At 39.1% G+C, this 21,729-nt stretch overlaps 3 protein-coding genes across 3 annotated transcripts; all 3 read left to right on the top strand.

Annotated features, from left to right (window-relative positions):
- Positions 1-944: 944 nt before the first annotated feature.
- On the top strand, positions 945-2,109 carry LOC141732685 (olfactory receptor 6B1-like). The gene has a single exon (XM_074561979.1). The coding sequence runs from the start codon at positions 1,129-1,131 to the stop codon at positions 2,107-2,109; it is 981 nt and encodes a 326-aa protein (XP_074418080.1). The 5' UTR covers positions 945-1,128.
- A 6,506-nt stretch (positions 2,110-8,615) lies between these two features.
- Positions 8,616-9,551, top strand: LOC141732645 (olfactory receptor 6Y1-like). Its single transcript, XM_074561903.1, has one exon. The coding sequence runs from the start codon at positions 8,616-8,618 to the stop codon at positions 9,549-9,551; it is 936 nt and encodes a 311-aa protein (XP_074418004.1).
- A 5,538-nt stretch (positions 9,552-15,089) lies between these two features.
- Positions 15,090-16,551, top strand: LOC141732581 (olfactory receptor OR9H1-like). The gene has a single exon (XM_074561798.1). The coding sequence runs from the start codon at positions 15,622-15,624 to the stop codon at positions 16,549-16,551; it is 930 nt and encodes a 309-aa protein (XP_074417899.1). The 5' UTR covers positions 15,090-15,621.
- The last annotated feature ends 5,178 nt before the right edge of the window (positions 16,552-21,729 follow it).

Here is a 21,729-nt window from a genome sequence, read left to right as displayed (position 1 = left end):
CTCCTTAGACCTGTGAAATTTCTCATGGTAGTAATAGCTAACAGTAATATGGTTAAAAAGTTAAATGAGTTTGCACATTATAAGTCATCAATCATAGTTTATATTACTGCTTCTGAAGCTATAAAAGGTTTTAAATGAACTGTATCTGGACTGGTGTTTCAGTGTCAATGAATTCTTTTATGAAGATGAATGTTCTTCCATCACTGAAAACCTAGTTTATTATATGCTTTTCTCTGATAATTCTGGGTAAGGGCGGAAGAGGTGGGTTGTTTCATTGCTTTTAACGCAAAATAATATTTATACAATTTATGTGTAAAGTAGAACTTTAAAACAAGATGAAAAAGCATTTCTTATCTTAGATTAGAGGATGGTAAGGTTAAAGGGGATAAATGTGCATTTTCCTATTTAAGAAATGTATTTTCCTTTCAATTTCACCTGTGGAAATTGAGAATTATATATGAAAGTTGTCTTGTGAGCTTCTTTAAAAAGGTGGATAGAGAAATGGAAAAACAGTGGATGGGAGGCAGAGAAACATAGAGAAATACATTCCTCCAAAATGCAATTCATCTTCCTGGACAGATTTATCTAGAATATCACATATTGCTCTCTGGAAAAGCCTGTTTCATTTAGTGAATATCTTGAGGCTTTCTATGCTAGAAAAATGTAGTGTGGACAAAGCTCTACTCTAAACAGTGAAAGAATGACTTGGTGTTGCAGAACTAAGCGCAATTGCCTAAGTCACGAAGATGCATCCTGGATATCCAGTATCCCCTGCAAGAGAGAACTGGGCATCCACCTGGACATTCAACACCCATGGATTTCAGTAATAATCTAGGCCACTAATTATGAACCAGATTTCAAAATATCATATTGAATTTGCTTTTATATTGTCAAAGTGGTATACGATCTGAATGAATAATGTTGTTCATTTTCTCCCTCTCTTTAACTTTTTCCTTTTTTATCATTATTAGTATTCCTTTTTATCACTATTATTATTCCTTTTTTCTTTTCAACTTGCCATTTTATGTTTTCTTCCTCTGCAGTTTTTACCATTACTTCTTTGATTTTAAAAGTATTGCATATTTTTTCTCTTTTACTGTTTCTACCTTTTCTCTGAAGCTTGATACTATGCCCTTTGCCATGAAACACAAAAACAGCACAAAATTCCAGGAATTTATCCTCTTGGGATTTCCAACTATCATGGAACTTCAGATGTTGCTCTTTGTGATATTCCTGGTGGCCTACATGCTGACTATCTTGGAAAATACACTCATAATTATCTTGATAAAGATCAACCATCAACTTCACAAGCCCATGTATTTCTTTCTCAGCAACCTCTCCTTCCTGGAGGCTTGGTATATCTCAGTCACTGTCCCCAAACTGCTAGTGAATTTTCTTGTTGAAAGCAAGAATATATCTTTTGGAGGCTGTATGACCCAGCTTTATTTCTTCAGCTCCCTTATTTGTACTGAGTGTGTCCTCCTTTCTGTCATGGCTTATGATCGTTATGTGGCCATCTGCAATCCCCTGCGCTACCCAGTCATCATGAACCACTGGCTCTGCATTCAACTAGCCACATGCTCCTGGCTCATTGGCTTCTTGGCCTCCATGCTGAAAGTATTTTTCATCTCTCAGCTGTCTTTTTGTGGCTCCAATGTCATCAACCACTTCTTCTGTGACATCAGCCCCTTGCTGAACATATCATGTGCTGACATGACAATGGCTGAAATAGTGGATTTCATCCTGGCCTTGCTTATCTTGCTGGTTCCCCTCTCTGTCACGATTATCTCCTATACATGCATCATCAGTGCCATCCTGCATATCCCCACAACCCAGGGCAGGAAGAAAGCCTTCTCCACTTGTGTTTCTCACCTCACTGTAGTCATTATATTCTTTTCAGCCACTCTGTTCATGTATGCCCGGCCCAAGAGAATCCACCCTTTTGACTTAAACAAGCTGGTGTCTGTTGTGTACACTATTGTAACTCCCATGCTCAATCCCTTCATTTACTGTCTGAGGAACCAGGAGGTTAAAGGGGCTGTGAAAAAAATCTTCAGTGTTAGACAGACTGCCCCAAAGGTCTCTCAATTCATTGCTGTCCACCTTTAAGGTAGCTCCTTGTAGACAGAGTGTAAATGTGAGAGTTAGAAGGAAAGTTTTTAATATTTAGGTTGTACTTAGAACTGCAATCATCATAATGCTGGTATCTCAAGAGACTGAGGCATACATATGGCCACGTATCCACAACAAGAAATCGCCTTTCTACCTATTACCTTCAAATGATCTTTCGTCTCTGGTGAAGGCTTATGCACAATGAAGTTATTGATTTGACTCACAGGAACTCTAGAGAACAAAAAGACATGTCTAGATTATCATACACCAATGGCTCTGAGAACAGAATTGAAAAGTTCTGTTAATAGCATGTGATTCAGTTCCAGATAATATCCGACAGCTAAGGTGAGATGCATGTGCCTAACTATAGGCACATCCCTAATGTTTTAAAGACCCTGGGTATTCTGTTTGATCTACAAATGTAATGCTAAAAGGAAGAGTTTCTTCTGCAGTTCCTGTATCATAACTGCCTATACAAAAGGGGAGGTCTCAGGCATTCTACAGTATTTCATATTCTACAAGAAGTCTGTACTTAGGAACCTGAATCAATCCTCCTGGAAGAGAGTAAGAACAGAAGGAAAGAAAATGTTCAAAGTGGAATGGAAGAAGCCCAACTTCTTAAGGAAGGTTGAAATAAATACTCTAAATAAATTGAAGAATTTAAATCCTGGTCACTGTAAATAAAATAACTTTTTGTCCAGTTTGTAGGACATTTTCACTAATTTCTGTTCATATAACTTCTGCTGAAGTCACTGTGTATTAGTTTGCATGTGAATAAACATACAGTTTTTCGGGAATTTTGTGTATTTTAGGACTCAGTGGCTGCTCTCTGCTGCCTCAGTCAGCATCTGCACCACAAATTTAATTTAATCTTAGGAGTAATCTGTGGCCATTTTGCTAAACATATCACAGCACCAGATGTTAATAACACACATGGCTAGGCCCCTTTTGACCAGGCTGGCCATGCCAATGAGTAATCCCTTGATTGTGACCTACTCCATAGGCTTTTGCATCTGTTCATCCACATCTTCTGACAGTGTGTTGTGTGTGCCATTCACTGACACTTCTCTGTTCCACAACAGCAATGTGATCTTCCCAATTTCTGCTGCTATTATTTTAGAATAATACTGTGGTTAAAACACTTCATATGCAACAACATTGATGTCCCATTCAGTTACAAGCAAGATTCCTGCATTTCCAAACACAAGGTCCTGGGATGTTATGGCCTTCCTGTGTCCCTTCACTGGGCTGGAAATACTGTAATAGTTTCAAAAGTTAATCTAAAAGTTCACAATTTTTATAATACAACCAAGAACTACCTTACAGCCTGTGATGTTTATGCTTCTACATGGTACTGAATTTCTGTGCTATATGGAGAGCAGACAAAATGAGGTGAGTAAAGATACCAAGACTGGTGCAATAATTTTGGAGTATTGGGCCAATATGAGGACAAAGCAACAGGGAGGAGATGTTTCATCTTTGCATCCAAGTCAAATGGACTCTAAACTGAAACTGACTGAAACCACTGTATCACTGCTATGTTTTGTTTGAGGAAAGAACCAGTTTTCCATTGCAGAGGAGTCCTAACCTGCATTCACTAAATAGTCAATATAGACTTTATATAGAAACAGCCAGATAAATAGCACTTTATAGTGAAACACAGAGAGGTCCATAATAACAACATAGAATCATGGAATGGTTTAGGTTAGAAGGGACCTTAAGGATCATCTAGTTGCAACCTCCTTGATATAAGCAGAGACACCTCCCACCAGACCAGGTTGCTCAAAGCCCCATCCAACCTGGCCTTGAACACTTCAAGGGATAGGGCATCGACAGCTTCTCTGAGCAACCTGTTCCAGTGTCTCACCACCCTCAGGGTAAATTAGATAAACATAGAAACATAGACTTCACCCAGTATGGGCTCAGTCCAGTAGAACCATTATCTGATTCCTGATTGACAAGGTGTGTTTAATGACCTTGGAGGACAAGTTCAATTTCATCCTTACCTTTAAATATGCAGATAAATAATAAGGCTGCACAGCTGGTGGATAATCATCTCACCTAACATTATGAATGGGATTTGACTCCAGTTTTAAACATGTAAGTGGGAGCAGAAGATGTCTCAGCTTTCAGCATTATCAAGGAAGTTCTAGGACTTGAATTATTTGCAGAGTCATGGATGCTTAGTGCCTCTTGAAATGACCTTGTATACCCTGGCTGTCCTCTAGTCCTATTCCAGAAGGACACTGGCCTTACACAGAATCTATGTCATATCTACAAGTGTTGTAAGGTGCCCTGGATACTCTGGGGTGCTCAAAATAATAATAGACATCTATCCTGGACACTGAATAGGTCTCTAAAAATATAACAACAGTGTCTCGAGATCTGTTGAGATGATTAAGTATAAAAGCAGGATCCAGTTTCGTAAATACAGCCATTTGGAGCCATTTCAGTAGAATTTGTATACCTCATCTTGGCCACAGTTTACAGAGACTGGAGACTGTATTGCCCAGACCTTCATTGACTATAATCACCTCTTAGGTACTTAGGATGGGAATTTATTCTAAAGGAATGATCCACTACGCGCCATGTGGATATATATCATTCTAGTCCATTTGTTCAGGGGAATAGAGATTAATCCCCAAGACATGTCACAAAGCACTTAAGAAGCATTATAAGCATTATAATGCTTATGTATTAGTGTTTTATAATGCTTATAAAGCTTATTATATCAAATAACTTGGACTTGTTCCTGTATCACAGATATGTGATATTCATTTGTGATATCACATATGATATGTGATATTCATATGTGATATTCATTCAATGTAAATTCATTTGCAGGCTCCCTTTTGGAACTAAATAATTCTTTCTCAGCCACAACTCATTAGGGTCTGCTCCTCATAGAATAGAAAAAACTATTTTAATTTTGGCTCCTTCCTCTGTGGAACAACTATGGAGTTTTTCAAGAGCTTCTGGGTATGATGTGCTTTCAGTTTCATACCATGAACACCGTTCTGGAAGCTTGCAAAAAAGCCTTCATATTTTTTTAAACACTTTGAACTAAGCACATTCAGGCAAATTGTAAAAATACCACTATCTTCACTGTTCAGAGAAGAGCTGGGGCAGTATTCTCCTGACTGTAGACACAACAATCTGGTTTTGGCTGTTAACTAGCAGACTAACTGCTGAGAGAATTCTCTGCCTCGCTGCCTCTTTGAGGTGTCTCTTCTGGCCACAGGATTTATTTCTTGGGCCTTTTTCTATTAACTCCTGTTTTTTCCTGCTTCTTAAGGAGAGTCATGAACCTCTTCTGCCACTTCAGATCTTCAGGCACAGGAAAACTATATTCAAGCATCAGAGTATATACATCATGCCCCAAAGACAGCTCTTACTATTTCAGTACTGCAAGGCTCCCCAGTCTGGTGCAGGTGGTACTATTTTATGTTCAGAACACCAGAGTGTTCTGTTATATCTGGACTCACACAGCATTACTTAAATCACTCTAGTTTCCATTAGGGAATGAGCAGCACAATTTGGAGCAGATAGACCCTATCTTCTCTAAACAGTGAAAAAGAGGAAGTTAAAGGGGATGAAAAAAAGAGGTCACAAGTAAGTGCCTTGTTTGTGATGAGAGCAGAGCTGAGCTTATGTTAGTAATGTGTAGGACCAAGCAAATGATAGATGTAGTATGCATAATCTGATTTTGAACTCTGGGTCCGTGATGAAGTGCATAGATCCCGCAGTGTTTCACATGGCCTTATTGGACTTTCTGGAGAGAGATGATTTACTGACCATAAGATGGAATGAACTGATAGTTAGCATGTTGACAATGATGTTGATGTACATCTTGAGGGAAATAGTGAGTGTTGGTGTGTTCTTGGATCAATCGATCCCAGAGGAAGCTCTGTTAGTATTTCATGGCTTTTTCTGGGAGAGATTTAGATTTACGCCTAGCTACCCAAACTGTACTTATTCCTTTACTGAAACTCTCTGTTTACCCTGTGCTATTGCTTAATTGCCCTAATTTGCGTTGGCTCTACTGATTTATTCTCAAAATTTCCCAGCATGCATTCTGTCATTCCTGTTCTCCTCATTCCTACTGTCCCACTTCACAGATGAGAGTCAAGCATGTCTGCATGTGAATGTGAACGTATGCTAACTTCAGAATCATGGAATCATAAAACAATTTAGGTTCAAAAGGACCTCTGGAATTCCAACATCCTTCTCAGAGGAGGGCCAAAGCTGAAGATACTTCAGCTTGCTCAGTGTCATATAAGGCTGAATTTTTATTATCTCTAAGGAGATTAATATCTCATTGGGTATTCTGTCACCAGTATGGGCACAGCTTCTATCCTTACTGTGAAAATAGAATTTCTTTATATCTAACAGGAATTTCCTGTGTTCCAACTTGTTCTCTATTGCCTCTAGTCCTGCCACTGAGTACCTCCAAGAAGAGATTGTGTCCAACTTCATAAAATCATAGAATCATAGAATCATAGAATCATAGAATGGTTTGGTTTGGAAGGGACCTTAAAGATCACCTAGTTCCAACCCCTCCTGGGCAGGGACATCTCCCAGTAGACCAGGCTGCTCAAAGCTTCATCCAGCCTGACCTTTAACAGATCTCCAGCTCCTCTTGCTTATTGAGGGAGCTGGTGGAATGCATTGCTGGGCGCTCTCCATCATCTTTGAAAGGTCCTGGAGAACAGGCAAGGTGCCTGAGGACTGGAGGAAAGCCAATGTCACTCCAGTCTTCAAAAAGGGCAAGAATGAGGACCCAGGAAACTTAAAGACCAGTCAGCCTCACCTCCATCCCTGGAAAGATGATGGAACAGCTTGTTCTGGGCGTCATCACAAAGCATGTGGAGGAAAAGAAAGCTATAAGAATTAGTCAACATGGATTCACCAAGGGGAAATCATGTCTGACTAATCTGATAGCCTTCTATGATGGCATGACTGGATGGATAGATGAGGGGAGGACAGTGGATGTTGTCTGCCTTGACTTCAGCAAGACGTTCAACACAGTCTCCCACAGCATCCTCATAGGGAAGCTTAGGAAGAGTGGGTTAGATGAATGGACAGTGGGATGGATTGAAAACTCTCTGAAAGACAGAGCTCAGAGGGTCATGATTAGGGGCACAGGGTCTAGTTGGAGGTCGGTGACGAGTGGTGTTCCCCAGGGGTCGGTACTGGGTCCAGTCCTCTTCAATATACTCATCGATGACCTGGATGTAGGGATAGAGTGCACCCTCAGCAAGTTTGCTGATGACACAAAGCTGGGGGGGTGGCCGACACACCAGAAGGCTGTGCTGCCATTTAGAGAGACCTGGACAGGCTGGAGAGTTGGGTGGAGAGGAACCTTTTTCTGGTTTAGCCATTGGTACATGACTGTCATAACCCCTGCTTCAGGGCTTTTTGGTTTTGGGTTTTTTAATTTTTTTTTCCTCTGCCCTATAAAAATCAGTAGACATTAGCTAGTGTTATTTCATTGTTCAGTGTCTCAGACAAAATTTTAGACATTTTCAGAGTTTCTTACTTCTACTCTGTATGGAATCACAGAGGAAACAACAGCATCCCTCCTCTTTCAGCGATTGCTTCCACTGGGAGGCTATCTATAATTTCTGGGTCAAATCTCATGAGACACTGAAAGTAAATAAAGTGGTCGATTTATCTGTGTTCGTATAAATCATGCAACTGACATAACAGCCTAGACTTCATCTGTTCCCTATTGATCATATTCTCCGGGATCAACTAAGGCAGTGGATTCCACTCTGATTTTCCACTACAGAAGGTTGAGAACAGTTTCGTTTTTAACAGTACAGGCTGAGGTATTCTTATTTTTGAAGGAACAATCTGAGTTAGCTACAAAAAAACAGACCCAGAGCTATAATTAGCTGGCAATTATGCTGTATCTGGGATGCTATGTGTACCTTTGTATCTCAATAAGCTTTATGTTTTTATATATAAGTCTCTTCAGAGCTAACCTTAGAAATCTTTAATGGGGTCCTTCAGACATGTTTGGAGGGCTTTTATATCAAATTGTATATGTCCTTGTGGTACTTCACATTTCCCTCATGGTTCATGCGATATACATGATATAACTTTAGAAATGTATAGACATAGAAACTAAAACATTGGCAATGTAAATGTCTATCCTGTAGCTCATAACCTAACATTTCTTTATACTGGATGTACAATATGATAGCATGATTCATTTGGCTTATTTTAGACCCATATCTTAGATGAGATAGGACTAGTAGTGCCTATTTATCTCCATGAATTATAAAGTAAAAATGGTGCTTGTATTTTTATAATGAAAAATTCTGAATTAAGTAGATGAGTTTCAAACAGTTAATTTCTAGAAACTCAGAAACAAAGCACCTGAACTTTTAGTGTCTTAAGTGGTGGTGTAACATATTGCTATGAATCTAAGCCTGTCTGGTTAGGTTTCATTATATACATTTATTGCAGGTGAATAAGGTTCATCTTTCCCCTGCAGAATGGATGGCAGGAATGAAACCAGTGTCATGTATTTCATTCTCCTGGGTTTTCCCACCACTGCTGAACTGCAGCTGTTCCTGTTCTCTGTTTTACTTCTGGCTTATTTATTAACCGTGTTGGAAAATTTCCTTATCATTCTCATCATCCGAACTAACCAGAGTCTGCAAAACCCCATGTATTTCTTCCTAGGAAACCTGTCATTCTTAGAGATCTGGTATGTTACTGTCATTGAGCCAAAGATGCTCATAGATTTCCTCTCTCAAGACAAACATATCTCATTCCAGGGGTGCATGACACAGCTGTATTTCTTCGTGACTTTTGTTTGTACTGAATATATTTTGTTAGCTGTTATGGCCTATGATCGCTTCTTGGCCATATGCAAACCTCTCCGATATTCACTCATCATGAATCATCAGTTCTGTGCTCAGTTGACAGCTGGCTCTTGGATGTGTGGTTTAATCACTTCTTCCATCAAGATGAGCTTTATAGCCCAGCTCTCATTCTGTGATGTAGATAAAATCAATCACTATTTCTGTGATATTTCACCCCTACTGAATATCTCCTGCAGCGATTCCTCTTTGGCTGAGCTAGTGGACTTCATCTTGGCTCTGGTGGTCATCATGGTGCCTCTGTGTACTGTAGTCGCATCCTATATTTACATCATGTTCACCGTGTTGAAGATCCCTTCTTCTCAGGGGAGACAAAAGGTCTTTTCCACCTGCAGCTCCCACTTGACTGTAGTGATATTGTTCTACTCCACCACTCTTTTCACTTATGCCCACCCCAAGGTCATGTATACCTACAGTGCTAACAAGTTGGTATCAGTCTTGTACACGGTAGTTGTGCCACTTCTGAATCCTCTCATATATTGTCTCAGAAACAAAGAAGTCAGGTTTGCCCTGAGGAAGACCTTTACTTGCACAAGACACACCTAAGAAATCAACTAAAGACTTCTGGAGAAGATCAACTGGCAGTGCTGATTAACTAAAGTCAGGAGGTCCAGACCCTAGTCCATGCCAAAGTGAAACTCTACTATTCATGGACCCAGTAACCATATTTATTGAACTAGACCTTGATAAATCCAAGTTTGATCTATATATATACACTATGATTTTGGGTTGGGAGGGTTTTTTTGCTTATTTGTTTTCCCCCTATGATTCTACGTTGCCTACCTTTCTTAAAAGTCTTCAGCTGAATGACTGCTCCAGTTTTAAAAGGTTTGTCAATGCATGAAACTGAACCTTGGATTTTGTTTGCCCTAGATAGATTACTATGTCCAGAAAACATTGGGTGAGATTGTAAAATGCAGATATCAACATCTGATTCATTTACTCCGAGATTCTGTTATTGTTCCTGGAAAGAAATAGGCAGTGGAAAAGGATGAGTAATCTTAATTTTTTTAGATAGCTGATTTAGGATAAAATGAAACATTCTGTGAAGGAGGCAACTTTTCTAATACAGCAATAGATGGAGAATAATGTGAGTAGCTCATGTTGTCGTAGAGCTACAGCGTCACTTGGGCTCAGTTTGGTTCACACCAGGGCCCTGAATAATGTTATCATACCCAGGGCACACCAAATAATTCAAGATGAAATTCAGACAAAACTGACAGTATAGATCACTTCAATGTTTCCTTCAGGCTGCATGAGCCTTGGATCCAGCAGTATTACAGGAAGAGTCATGACCTTAAACTCTGACTCATAGCCTACAGTCCAAGTCTTCCCATTCCTTCCCAAGAAGGAGTCTGGAGACACAGCTGATGCGTCTGAGTTAAATACTGACTATTTGTGAGAAAATATGATTATCAGAAGTCTCTTTAGGTAAAAAGTTGCCTCTAAGAAATATACTCCATGCTCAGAATATCACATTGATTCAAAATGTTTAATACTCTGTAACAAATAAATAAAAAAAATACATTAAAATCTGTCAGATGAGTGCATATCTATATGACCAAGTTAAATGTAGGTTTGAAATTGTAACTGACACCATATTTTCTGATATTCTATGCTCTGTACTAGTAGGCTGCTTTTTTAGATTTTGCAGTTAATGAAACATTTAGTTTTCCAGAGAGGAAACCTTAAGACACGTGCTGGAAGCGTACTGTTGCTATGGATACAACTGATCCAAACAAGACTTTCTGAGGACTTAGCACAATTTTAAGCATAGGTGTCAAGAACAACTTGAAGTTAACCATACTGGAAAGCTATCACCAGAAATGTAAGATGCTGGCTGTATTCCAGGTATTAGCAGAAAATCTGCTACGAGAAAACAGGTAATTGACACAATATGAATATATAATACAATACAAACCATGGCATGGTAAAGAAGCCCCCCAAAAATCCAGTAGTTCTTTAGTTTTGCATTTGAGACCAAGAGCCACAGAGACAGTTAGATATATAAGCATGGGTTCCTCAAAAAAAATCTAAAAATTAGACATCTAAGTTTAGTGTCTAATTAGATATCTAAGGCTCCTTTACTATTCATGGACATGGATTGTCACCCCCAGAGTACATTTATTCTATTTATCTTTAATGTATAGATGTTATGAATCACTCTCCAGAAGTGCCTCTTTCTCTCATAGATTTTAAACATAGCCTGTAATGCCCAAATCAGGCTTGTGTGTTAGTTGTGGGTTAGCCCCAGCAGGCAGATAAGCCCCAACCATGCGCTTGCTCACTCTCCCCTCATTGAGATGGGGGAGAGAATCAGAAGGTAAAAGTGAGAAGACTCGTGGGTGGGATAAAAACAGTTTAATGGGTAAAGCAAAAGCTGCGCACACAAGCAATTCAAAACAAGGAATTAATTCACTGCTTCCCATCAGCAGGCGGGTGTTCAGCCATCACCAGGAAAGCAGGGCTCCATCATGCATAATGGTTACTTGGGAAGACAAAACGCCATACTCCAAATGTCCCCCCTTCCTCCTTCTTTCCCCCAGCTTTTATTGCTGAACATGAAGTCATATGGTACAGAATAAACCTCTGATCAGCTGGGGTCAACTGTCCCAGCTGTGTCCCGTCCCAGCTCCTGGCCCACCCCAGCCTACTTGCTGGTGGCGGGTGCAGTGTGAGAAACAGAAAAGGCATAGGCACTGTGAAAGCACTGCTCAGCAGTAACTAAAACATTCTTGTGTTATCAACATTGTTTTCATCACAAATACAAAACGTAACCCCATACAAGCTACTGTGAAGAAAATTATCTCAGCCAAAATCAGTAGTGTCAAGCCTACTTTATTCTTATTACAAGATATTGAATTAAAGCATTTATACACCAATGATCACCTAACCTATTTCTCCTTTTATTTCAGTTTTTCATATATAAAGTGAAAACCATAGCATTTCAGTACTCCTTAGCGAGCTTTCTATTGAAATATTAAATTTTGCAAGGTGTGTAACTCCTCTAATATAGTGATTTGACTACACACGTTGATTGTTTTTAAAGCGTTGATCTGCAGGTCATTGCTTTGAAATTGTGTCTACAAAACCTTTCAAATATGCTGCGAAGAGGATTATCGTCCAATTGTTATGGTTTTTTATATCCACTAATAATGATGTAGTTAGAGAACCTGAAGCAAATAATCAATTACCTATTCAACAGGGATCCCTAATTGTTCTTAGGGAAAGAGAGAACACCAACAAGTATTATACAAACACAAACCTTCTGAGAATGCAAGTTCTCTCTTGCATCTAAAAGTTTATTTCTGGAAGCTTTCCTAATAAACACTTCTGTAAATTCAAGGTTAGGTGCCTTTAAATTATTGTAGATAAATCACCTCCCACAAGTAATGTAGATATGACTAGCAGTCCAATCTTAGCTCTTGAGAACCTTACCATCTCTCTTAATCTTACCATCTGTCTCAGGGAGCTGGTGAGAATGTATGCAAAAGTAAAAAGAGTCTGGCTGTAGAAAGTATTGATCTATCATAAATCACAAAATATGGAAAGTTTTTATATCAAGAAGAGAAACAACTATTTCATGTAAATCTATTTAAAAACACCATCCAAACCAAAGATAATTTAATATAGTCTACTGTAACTAAATGTGATGCTCCCATGCTGAAAAGAATGCAAGTTTGCTTGTTGAAAAATAACAGGATATGCTAGGGTGTCTGAAATACCCACAAGGGAGCTGTGAGATGCTTTTTTCTTCCTGGAGTGGCTGCTGGAATCCAGGCAAGTTTTCCTTTAGAGGCTGGACCCTCATTTTTAGCCACCTGAATCACATCTCGGCATTTTAGGTTGTGAGTACTCTCTCCCTGACAGTCAGAGAAGAGAGCACACTTAGGGAAAACTTGGGCATTTTTAGGGAAAGGAAGCACATTGTTTGTGAAAAAGGCAATGGTGTTTGTTCTGGTTTTGTATTCTGAAAGGAAGAAGATTCTAATGGCTAATAGGGATTTTATAAGGTCCACAGTATTTTCCTCATCAGAAAGAAATCTTAAAGGGGCATGAAGAGCTCCACTTAAGTAACTGTGAAAAAAAGTAGGGGTAAAACCACACAGAAGCAGCATTGCACTTTATTGTTTGGGTTTTCTTCTAGGTTTCTCTTCGTTTGCAGGCAAAGACAAATGGCACAAGGGAAAAATGTCTCATTTGAAGTTCAGATGACTACTGTGAAAACCCAGAAGCTGAATCTCTAGCGTGTTTATGTACATCTATTAAAGTATAAATAAGCAACATGCTAAGGAGAATGCCCTCACAACCAGCGTGATGAAAGGTCAGTGATTTGTTGATTACCAAGAGACTACTGAAAAATCGGTTGAGTAGAAAAAACGGTCAACGTTTTTGGCAATGTGTTCATGAAATCTGAATTCCAAAAAACACATGTGACCTTAATCATGATATTACAAGGTACGTGTGTTGTGGTTTGTGAAGTCTGAGCTTTGCTTTGCTAAGTTTAGTGATAGAACTGCATTAAAAATCATTGTGTCTTTATTTTGGTTCCATAGCACTTAAAGTAAACAGGGCTTTTGAATACAGTTAGTTCTTCTGGAAAGTAAGTCAATTAACAAGAAGCCAGTATTTAATGGGTCTACATCAGTTATCCTAGACTTTCTGTTTGATCAACAGAGACAGACATTTACAGAGAGACTTCAGATCTCAAGTGAATAAAAAATCTTCCTAAAAATGTCCTTCTCACTGACTATAAAAGCATATCCAGCAGCTTCATTCTTAGCCATTCAAAAAGCCATTTACTTAAAGCAGTAGTGTTATTTTGACAAAACAATTTTTAATAGGATATAGGATACCTTTCCATTGAAAAGATGTTTTATTGTTATGAAATTATTTCATAAGTTTTTATCTGCTACATTTAAATCATTGATAGTTACACACAAAACCAGAATAAAGATTTTAAAATAAGCACAATTAGGTCAGACAGGACTACACATCCATCAACTGGTTGATCATACTGACATACAATTTTGGCATTTTCCTTTATATTGTTGTGGATAAAGGTATCCCTTTTTTCTTCTCATGTTGTTGCTTGCTTCATTCCTGTTCTAATGAAAATAGATAAGGGACCGTTTTCCCCTTATGTTTTAAACAGGTACATTAGGACTAGAAGAATCATACCGTGGATGCATCTCTTTCTCTCTTTTGACAATAGAAGAAGCTATAGACAATAGGTTTAGACTGGATGCTTAACCATGACTGCCTGAACTTAAGTTCTCCATACAGAAAAATCCCAAGGGTAACTAGCCAAAATATGTGATAAGCAAGGATATGCAAAGAGAAGTTCTTTCTCCAAAGTTATTTCCTTTTCTAAGATACATGAATAAAAAAAGAACAAAGAAGAAGTGAATAGGGCTTCTGAAGGCACCCAGAGCTGAGGGTATATTTCATGGATTATAAAAAGATGGCTGAAGTAATGTCTTAAAAATTAATACAGTGTTTTAAAAAGATCAGGTACACGAGGGTTATAATAATGAATCTATTGGAAATGACAACAGAGCAAACAAAATACCAGTAACTGGATGGGGATTCATATGACTCAGCTTTATACATTTATGTACATCTTCACACACAGAGAACAGTTAGCTGTGACTGAGCTGGACTTGCCTTTAGGTCAATGTTTCTACAGAAAATCCTAGAATATGATTCATACCTTCTAGTAAATACTCTAAAGTGGGAGTGTTTATTTCTATCCACTGAATTTAAAGGTAATCTAAATTATTAGTTCTAATGTAGGCGTCAACCCACTGCATATACTCAAGCCTAGGTGAGATGACACCAAATTTATGAAAACAAAGTCACTAAACATAATTGAAAAGCAATCACTTGAAATATTCTGTTGATTAATATTATTTTGAACATCCTCTGTGATGTAAATATTTTAATGGAGAAAATTTATTTAAGAAATACAAACATTTGAGAGCGTTGTTACAAGTACTTAAAAAAAAAACAAACCTCAGTTTCTCACATAAAGAAGTGTTGCCTTTTTTTAGTAGGCTTTTTTTTTTTTTTTTTTTTAACAATTATCCACACTTTTTCCATGCATTTCTTGGCATTCCTCTTTTTAAATTGTTTTCCATCAGCTGAAGAAGCATATTCATTTGTTCTTTTATTGAGGGGAGAGCAGTCTTTTGTGGGTTAGCTGCAATCTTAGGGAGAGATTTTTCTTCCCAGTTGTATCAGAAATAGTTGTTTAGACTAAGTTTAGAATGAAATGCCTGTTTCTTGATTGACTACAAAATAGACCTTTAAAATAGGTTGGATGAGCTGCATGAAGGATATTTCTTTACACTGCACAGAATATAACATGGTAATTGCCTCATCTGTAAATGAATATATTAGAAAAATCTTCAGATATGATAGATGAATCCATTTTCCATTGTTTTCCATCTGTCTCTCTATTTTTCATATTTCTTATGTTTCATATATCTCATGGTTTATCTTATTCTCCTAATTGCTTCTCCAAAGTGGTAAATATTCTAAAGTGGTAAATATTCTAAAGTAGGAGTGTCAACTACATTCTAATTTCCTATTTGAACATCATCTGATAGGAAACATGGAAAACCACAGGAACGTAACTGAGTTCATTTTGACTGGGTTCAAATTGCATCCAGGATCACAATTCTTCCTCTCTGTTCTCTTTTCAACAATGTATATTGTCACTGTGGTAGGAAATGCCTGCATGATCCTCATCATTAGAATGGACTCCAAACTGCACACTCCCATGTACTTTTTCCTGGAGAACTTGTCCATCTTAGACATCTGCTATTCCTCTGTCATCACTCCCAAAGCAGCACTGACATTCTCACTAGGCAGAAGAACCATTTCCTACAATGGGTGTGCATCTCAAATGTTCTTCTTCTCTCTCTTTGGAACAACGGAAGCCTTCTTCCTTGCTGTGATGGCTTATGATCGCTTCACTGCCATCTGCAATCCACTGCTGTACCACATCATTATGAATAAAAGACTTTGTGTTTTTATGGTGGTGGGCTCTTATCTGTCAGGCTGCATCAATTGCACCATCCAGACAGGCTTTACATTCAGTTTGTCCTTCTGTGGGCCCAAAGAAATAAACCACTTCTTCTGCGATGTTCCTGCAGTGATGCATACCTCCTGCTCAGACACATTCGTCAATGAAATAGTAATGCTGGTTGTATGTGGATCAATTATTGTGGGTACTGCCTTGGTGGTTTTTATCTCCTATGTTTATATAATTATTACTATTGTCCAAATGCCTTCAGCTGAGAGCAGGCACAGGGCCTTCTCCACTTGCTCTTCTCACATGCTGGCTGTCAGCTTGTTCTTTGGGACTGTTTTCTTCATGTATGCTCAGCCTGGGGCCACATCTTCACCTGACAAAAGCAACACCATCTCTATCCTCTATACTGTTGTTATTCCCATGCTAAACCCTTTCATCTACACCCTCCGAAACAAGGAGGTAAAAGGATGTCTTAAAAAACAGTTAAAAAGGAAAGGGGTTTTTTAGTACCTTTACTAAGGACGAGAATGACCACAGTGTCCAATTTGCCACAGACAGATGTTTAGAATGTAAAACAAGGGACATCAGGCTTGATGAAAGCAGGAGGTATAAAAGGAGAATTTTAGGAGAATTAGATCAGATGAAGGTGTTGATTCATTTAACCAGATTTAGACATTTACAATCCATTTGAGCTCTAATATAGAGTCCTTCTCTAATCACTCAAAACTCACAAGCATTTTAAAGCCATAATTAATTCAACTGTGTATTTAGACATTTAAAATAGGACATAAAACTCGATTCTGGCAGTGCCTTATTTCTACGCGCTGGAACACAGCCAGGTCAGGTGGAGACATTCTCACTGTAAACATCCAAAGATAAATTAGGTCAATCAATAGTAAAATGAATGATTTATTTGCCTGGGACTACTCATTTTTTTAACTATTTTTGCTTTCATCACTTCTCTTAGAAATGAGTGTAACCACTGAAATTCAGGTTCCAACCATCGAGCATTGACGGGCAACTGAAATCTTGCGTCTGAAGTGCTCTCTAACCCCCAGAGTGCAGGACAGGAGCTATTTTTCTGTGATAGATAAGCTTGTAACAACACGATCTGACTTAGTATAAAGATAATATGTTTCAGTTCAATGTTACAGCTGCTTGCAGTGGTTTGAAATTCTGGTTAAAAAATGCACATTTCAAAAAATGGCAATTTGAAACTTTTGCATCAAGTGTCTGAAGCATCACTTCTTGAGTTATCGTGTAAGCACTGTCCTACCAGAAGACTGCTCAGTTCTCATTATAGTACAACATCAGGTAAGTGCCAGGGCTGACCAGAAATCAGAAATTACCTTTCAGAGATATTCATTCTTTAAATTAATTATGTGTTCATTTTCCACTCAAAATAAATAATATCACTTTAAAATAAATGAATTGCTATCCGTAGTTACCTCTTTCTCTGTTTTGATATAAAAAGAATCTATTCCATAAGCTGAAATGAATATGCCTGTATTCCCATGCATGCAGAACCATGGAGAAAATACCAGAGGAATATCTCTCTGTGTAGACCGTGTACCATAGGTATTTCTATGAGCATTTTCTACCGGCCACTATTACAACTTCAGTGCTCACTAGTCTTCTGAAGGATCTAAACTAGTAGAAAACATCTGTAAACTGTGTGTTTTAAGACATTGGGATGGAATGCAGCTCCACTTTCAGACATATATGTTCAGGTACAATGGAGGTCTCTGCACCTGAAGTTTAATGTTATGTAGCGAGGTATTTGGCCCATCCCACTACAGACAAGCCTCAGCCGGGGGTCCTTTCTAGTTACCACTGTATTTGGTAGTTAAAAAACATTAAGTGGTATGCATATTTCATGCCATTTGACTTAGACACCAGAAACATTCCTGACATTGTTTAATAATACAGATAGAGCCTGCATACAAATCCTAAATGCTACTTCAGACAAAGGTATAATGTTGGTATATTCAGAAATCTCATTTTTGGTTGAACCTCAGCCAAATACTAAGCTACTAGCCACATATGCGCCTTTCTTTTAACTATTAGTGAAACTAATTCTTTATTAGATTAGATTAGATACTGTTAAACACTGTTCAGTTTAGACCAACAGTTTAGTATTTGGCTTCTGATGGGTTGAATTCTCCTGTGAAAGGTCCTTTGAGAATCAGAATAGCCCAAGTTGGAAGGGACCTCAAAACATCTGGTCCACTCTTTCATGAGAAAGGGAACCTAGATGAGATTATCTAGCACCCTGTCCAATTGCATCTTGAAAACCTCCAGCAATGGAGATTCTCCCATGTCCCTGTGGAGGTTGTTTCAGTGAATGATTGTTCTTACTGTAAGAGATATTTTTTCTTATGTCATGATAAAAACCTCTCCCAGTGTAACTTGTGCCCATTGCCCCTTGTCTTCTCCATGTGACTCCTTATGAAAAGAGAGCCTCCGTCCTCTTTGTCACCTTTTAAATACTGTGATGAGATCCTCCCTGAGCCTTCCCCCCTACAGGGAGAAAAAACCTAACTCCTTCAGCCCTTCCTCAGGGGGCAGGTTCTCCAGCCCTTCGATCATTGTGCTTTTCATTGCCTATTAAAAGAAGCTCAATTATGAGCTTAGACTAGAAAACTGACATTTAAAAAGATGGAGAGTAAATTGGTGTAAAATGAAGACAACTGAATTAAGAAAAAGAAATGTAGTTATCTAGAGGCTATATAAACATCAAGACAGACATTTCAAATAATAGAGAGCCAATTTATCTCAATGAAGGAAAGGTAAATACTCAGCTCACCTTGAAAGAAAAGCTTATAGGCTGATAAATTTCTGGCAGAATTAAACTGAGATATGGACTAGATCTGACAGGTTAGATGCTCAGAACAGCTTCCACACTTAGATGCCGTGTTCACTTTGGCATGCCTTAGGGAATGTGGGACAACAAGATGTCATTGCTGGATGTGAAACAGGACTGAGTTCTTTAACTTTCTGCAATGACTATCCAAGGTACTTGAAAGATCATGGAGAACCCATGACTAGGTAACTGGAGCAAGTCCCATCCTCACATTTTTTAAGTTAGGTACTTTATTGACAAATGTCTCTGTAAGTTGGTTAGGTCAATTTAGTTCCCTCCCCCCAGCCACCCACCCCCAATTCTCTGTCCACAGCTGGGATGTCTGTGCAGCTGCAGCACTCAAGATATAATCATGTTCTTGTGAAGCATTTAACTATGATAACCTTCTGGATGGCACATGAAGCTGATCAATGGCTTCCACTCCAGTCAAAGTAAGATGTGTTAGGCAGAGCCTACACTGCTTCAGGGAGGACTGAAACTTGATATGGTCTCAGTCCTCCAGCCTAATCTCATCCTTAATTTGCTGCATTTCCATGCAAGCCTTTACAGACACCATGATCACACGTTCCCTGTGAAGATAACTCCCTGAAAGAACGCCTTTAAGAAACAAGTCTGTTTTCTCCCCCAGAGGCAACTTCTCAATTTCTCCAAGGAATTCTTGCCTCTGAGTTGCAAGCAGAGACAGTAGAAATAATACTTTTTGCTACAGGATGAAAGGTGTGGCACTAGAGCTTTTCAATCAGGCCAGCAGAGATAATTTTATGGACAGAAAATTATTTTCTATTTCCAAGGAAAGATGTGTGTTAAGAGACACCTCTCTTTCTTCCACTGCCTGCTCAGCAAGAATCCTGCCTTACCCTAGTGTCTTCCCCAGTGGCAAGATCTTACTTTTTCTTCCTCTCACATAGATGTAATAAAACCCTGCCATCAGCTTGCATTGCCATTCTACACCTGTGGCTATGCCAAAAGCATTCTACAGACTGCAGTTCTATGTGGGCAGCTAAATGAACTGCTTCTTTTGTCATGTCCCAGCTGTTATGATTTCTAGCCTTTAAAGGCAATGTAATTGTGACCATCAGCATGGCAGTGATATTCACCTAATGCACATATGTTATCTCCACTAGGCTGAGAAAAATGGGCAGCAAGTCAGGAAAGACCCATCACTTGAGGCTCATCTATCTCAATGTGGATATTTATAATACAGAAATCTCTGTCTGGACTTGTTTAAAATTACCTCTATATACATAGACTCAGTGCAGAATAAACTTTCAGGTTTTACAGGAAGCAAGCACAACTGTGGCCACCAGATGAGGTGAAAAAAAAGATAAGAGCTGCTTCCTTTGCTGCAATACATTTTGGGTGTAATGTGAACATCTTCAAAAGTCAGTTTGAGAAACTACAGGCCATTCAACTTCCTCACTTCTGTTCCTGGGAAAATCATGGATTAATTCTTCTTGGAACATGTTTTTGGTCACATGAAGAAGAAGAAGGTGACTGGGAGAATCGCCGTAGATTTATCAAAAGGAAATACAGGCCAACCTATATCTGGCATAAAATCACTGGATTTGTGGATGAAGAAAGAGCAGCAGATGCCATTTACATGAACTTTAGCAAGACTTTCAACACTGTCTTCCATCGTATTGTAGCCAAGTTCTGACTTTACAGTCTGGATGGGTGGACAACTAGATGGATAAAGAGGCTGATTGGATTATCAGGCTCAGAGATTGGGTCAATGGATCATACTCTACCTGGAGTGGTCAATGTGTCTACTCTACCCTGCAATAATGCAGGGGTCTATCTGGGCATCTGTCTTGTTTATATCAATGACTTGCAGGAGGTGAGGGAGTGCTTACTCACCAGGTTTACAGATGACACAAAACCGGGGGAGGAGGAGGAGAATGACACTCAAGGGCATACACTTGCCTGAAGAATTGGCCAATAGGAACCACATGAAATTGGCCAAGGATGCAAACAAATGCAAATTCCTGCATGTGGCAAGGAATAACCCCTGGCAATGACACAGGCAGGGGACTGACTGGCTAGGTAGAAGCTCTGCAGAAGAGGATCTGTGAGTCTTGGTAGACAGCAAACTGAACAACAATCATCAGAGTGCCATGGCAGCAAAGCAGCTCAACTGCATTCTGGACTGTATAAACAGTACCATAGTCAGTAAATCAAGGGAAATGTTTATCCACCGCAAGCTACCATTCTAGACAAGTCTATGATACTATGACTCTATTAGACGGTACCTACTTTGAGCAGGATGCTGTACTTGAGATCTTCAAGTCCCATTCAGCATAAATTGTTCTATGAATCAACAGAAGGTAAGGATAGGATTCATAGAATCATAGAATTGTTAGGGTTGGAAGGGACCTTAAAGATCATCTAGTTCCAACCCCCCTGCCATGGGCAGGGGCATCTCCCACTAGATCAGGTTGCTCAGAGCCCCATCCAGCCTGGCCTTAAAAACTTCCAGGAATGGGGCTTCCACCACCTCTCTGGGCAATCTGTTCCAGTGTCTCACCACCCTCATGGTGAAGAACTTCTTCCTAACGTCCAGTCTGAATCGACCCATTTCTAGTTTTAATCCATTCCCTCTAGTCCTACCATTACCCGACATCCTAAAAAGTCCCTCACCAGCTTTCCTGTAGGCCCCCTTAAGATACTGGTAGGCCACTATAAGGTCTCCTTGGAGCCTTCTTTTCTCCAGACTGAACAACACCAACTCTCTCAGTCTGTCCTCATAGGAGAGGTGCGCCTGCCCTCTGATCATCCTCGTGGCCCTTCTCTGGACACGTTCCAGTATGTCCATATCTTTCTTG

The sequence above is a fragment of the Larus michahellis genome, chromosome 18, assembly GCF_964199755.1.
Source record: "Larus michahellis chromosome 18, bLarMic1.1, whole genome shotgun sequence".
Lineage (NCBI taxonomy): Eukaryota > Metazoa > Chordata > Aves > Charadriiformes > Laridae > Larus > Larus michahellis.
The sequence above is the reverse complement of the archived record's forward strand: the minus strand, read 5'-3'. Positions and strand labels throughout refer to the sequence as shown.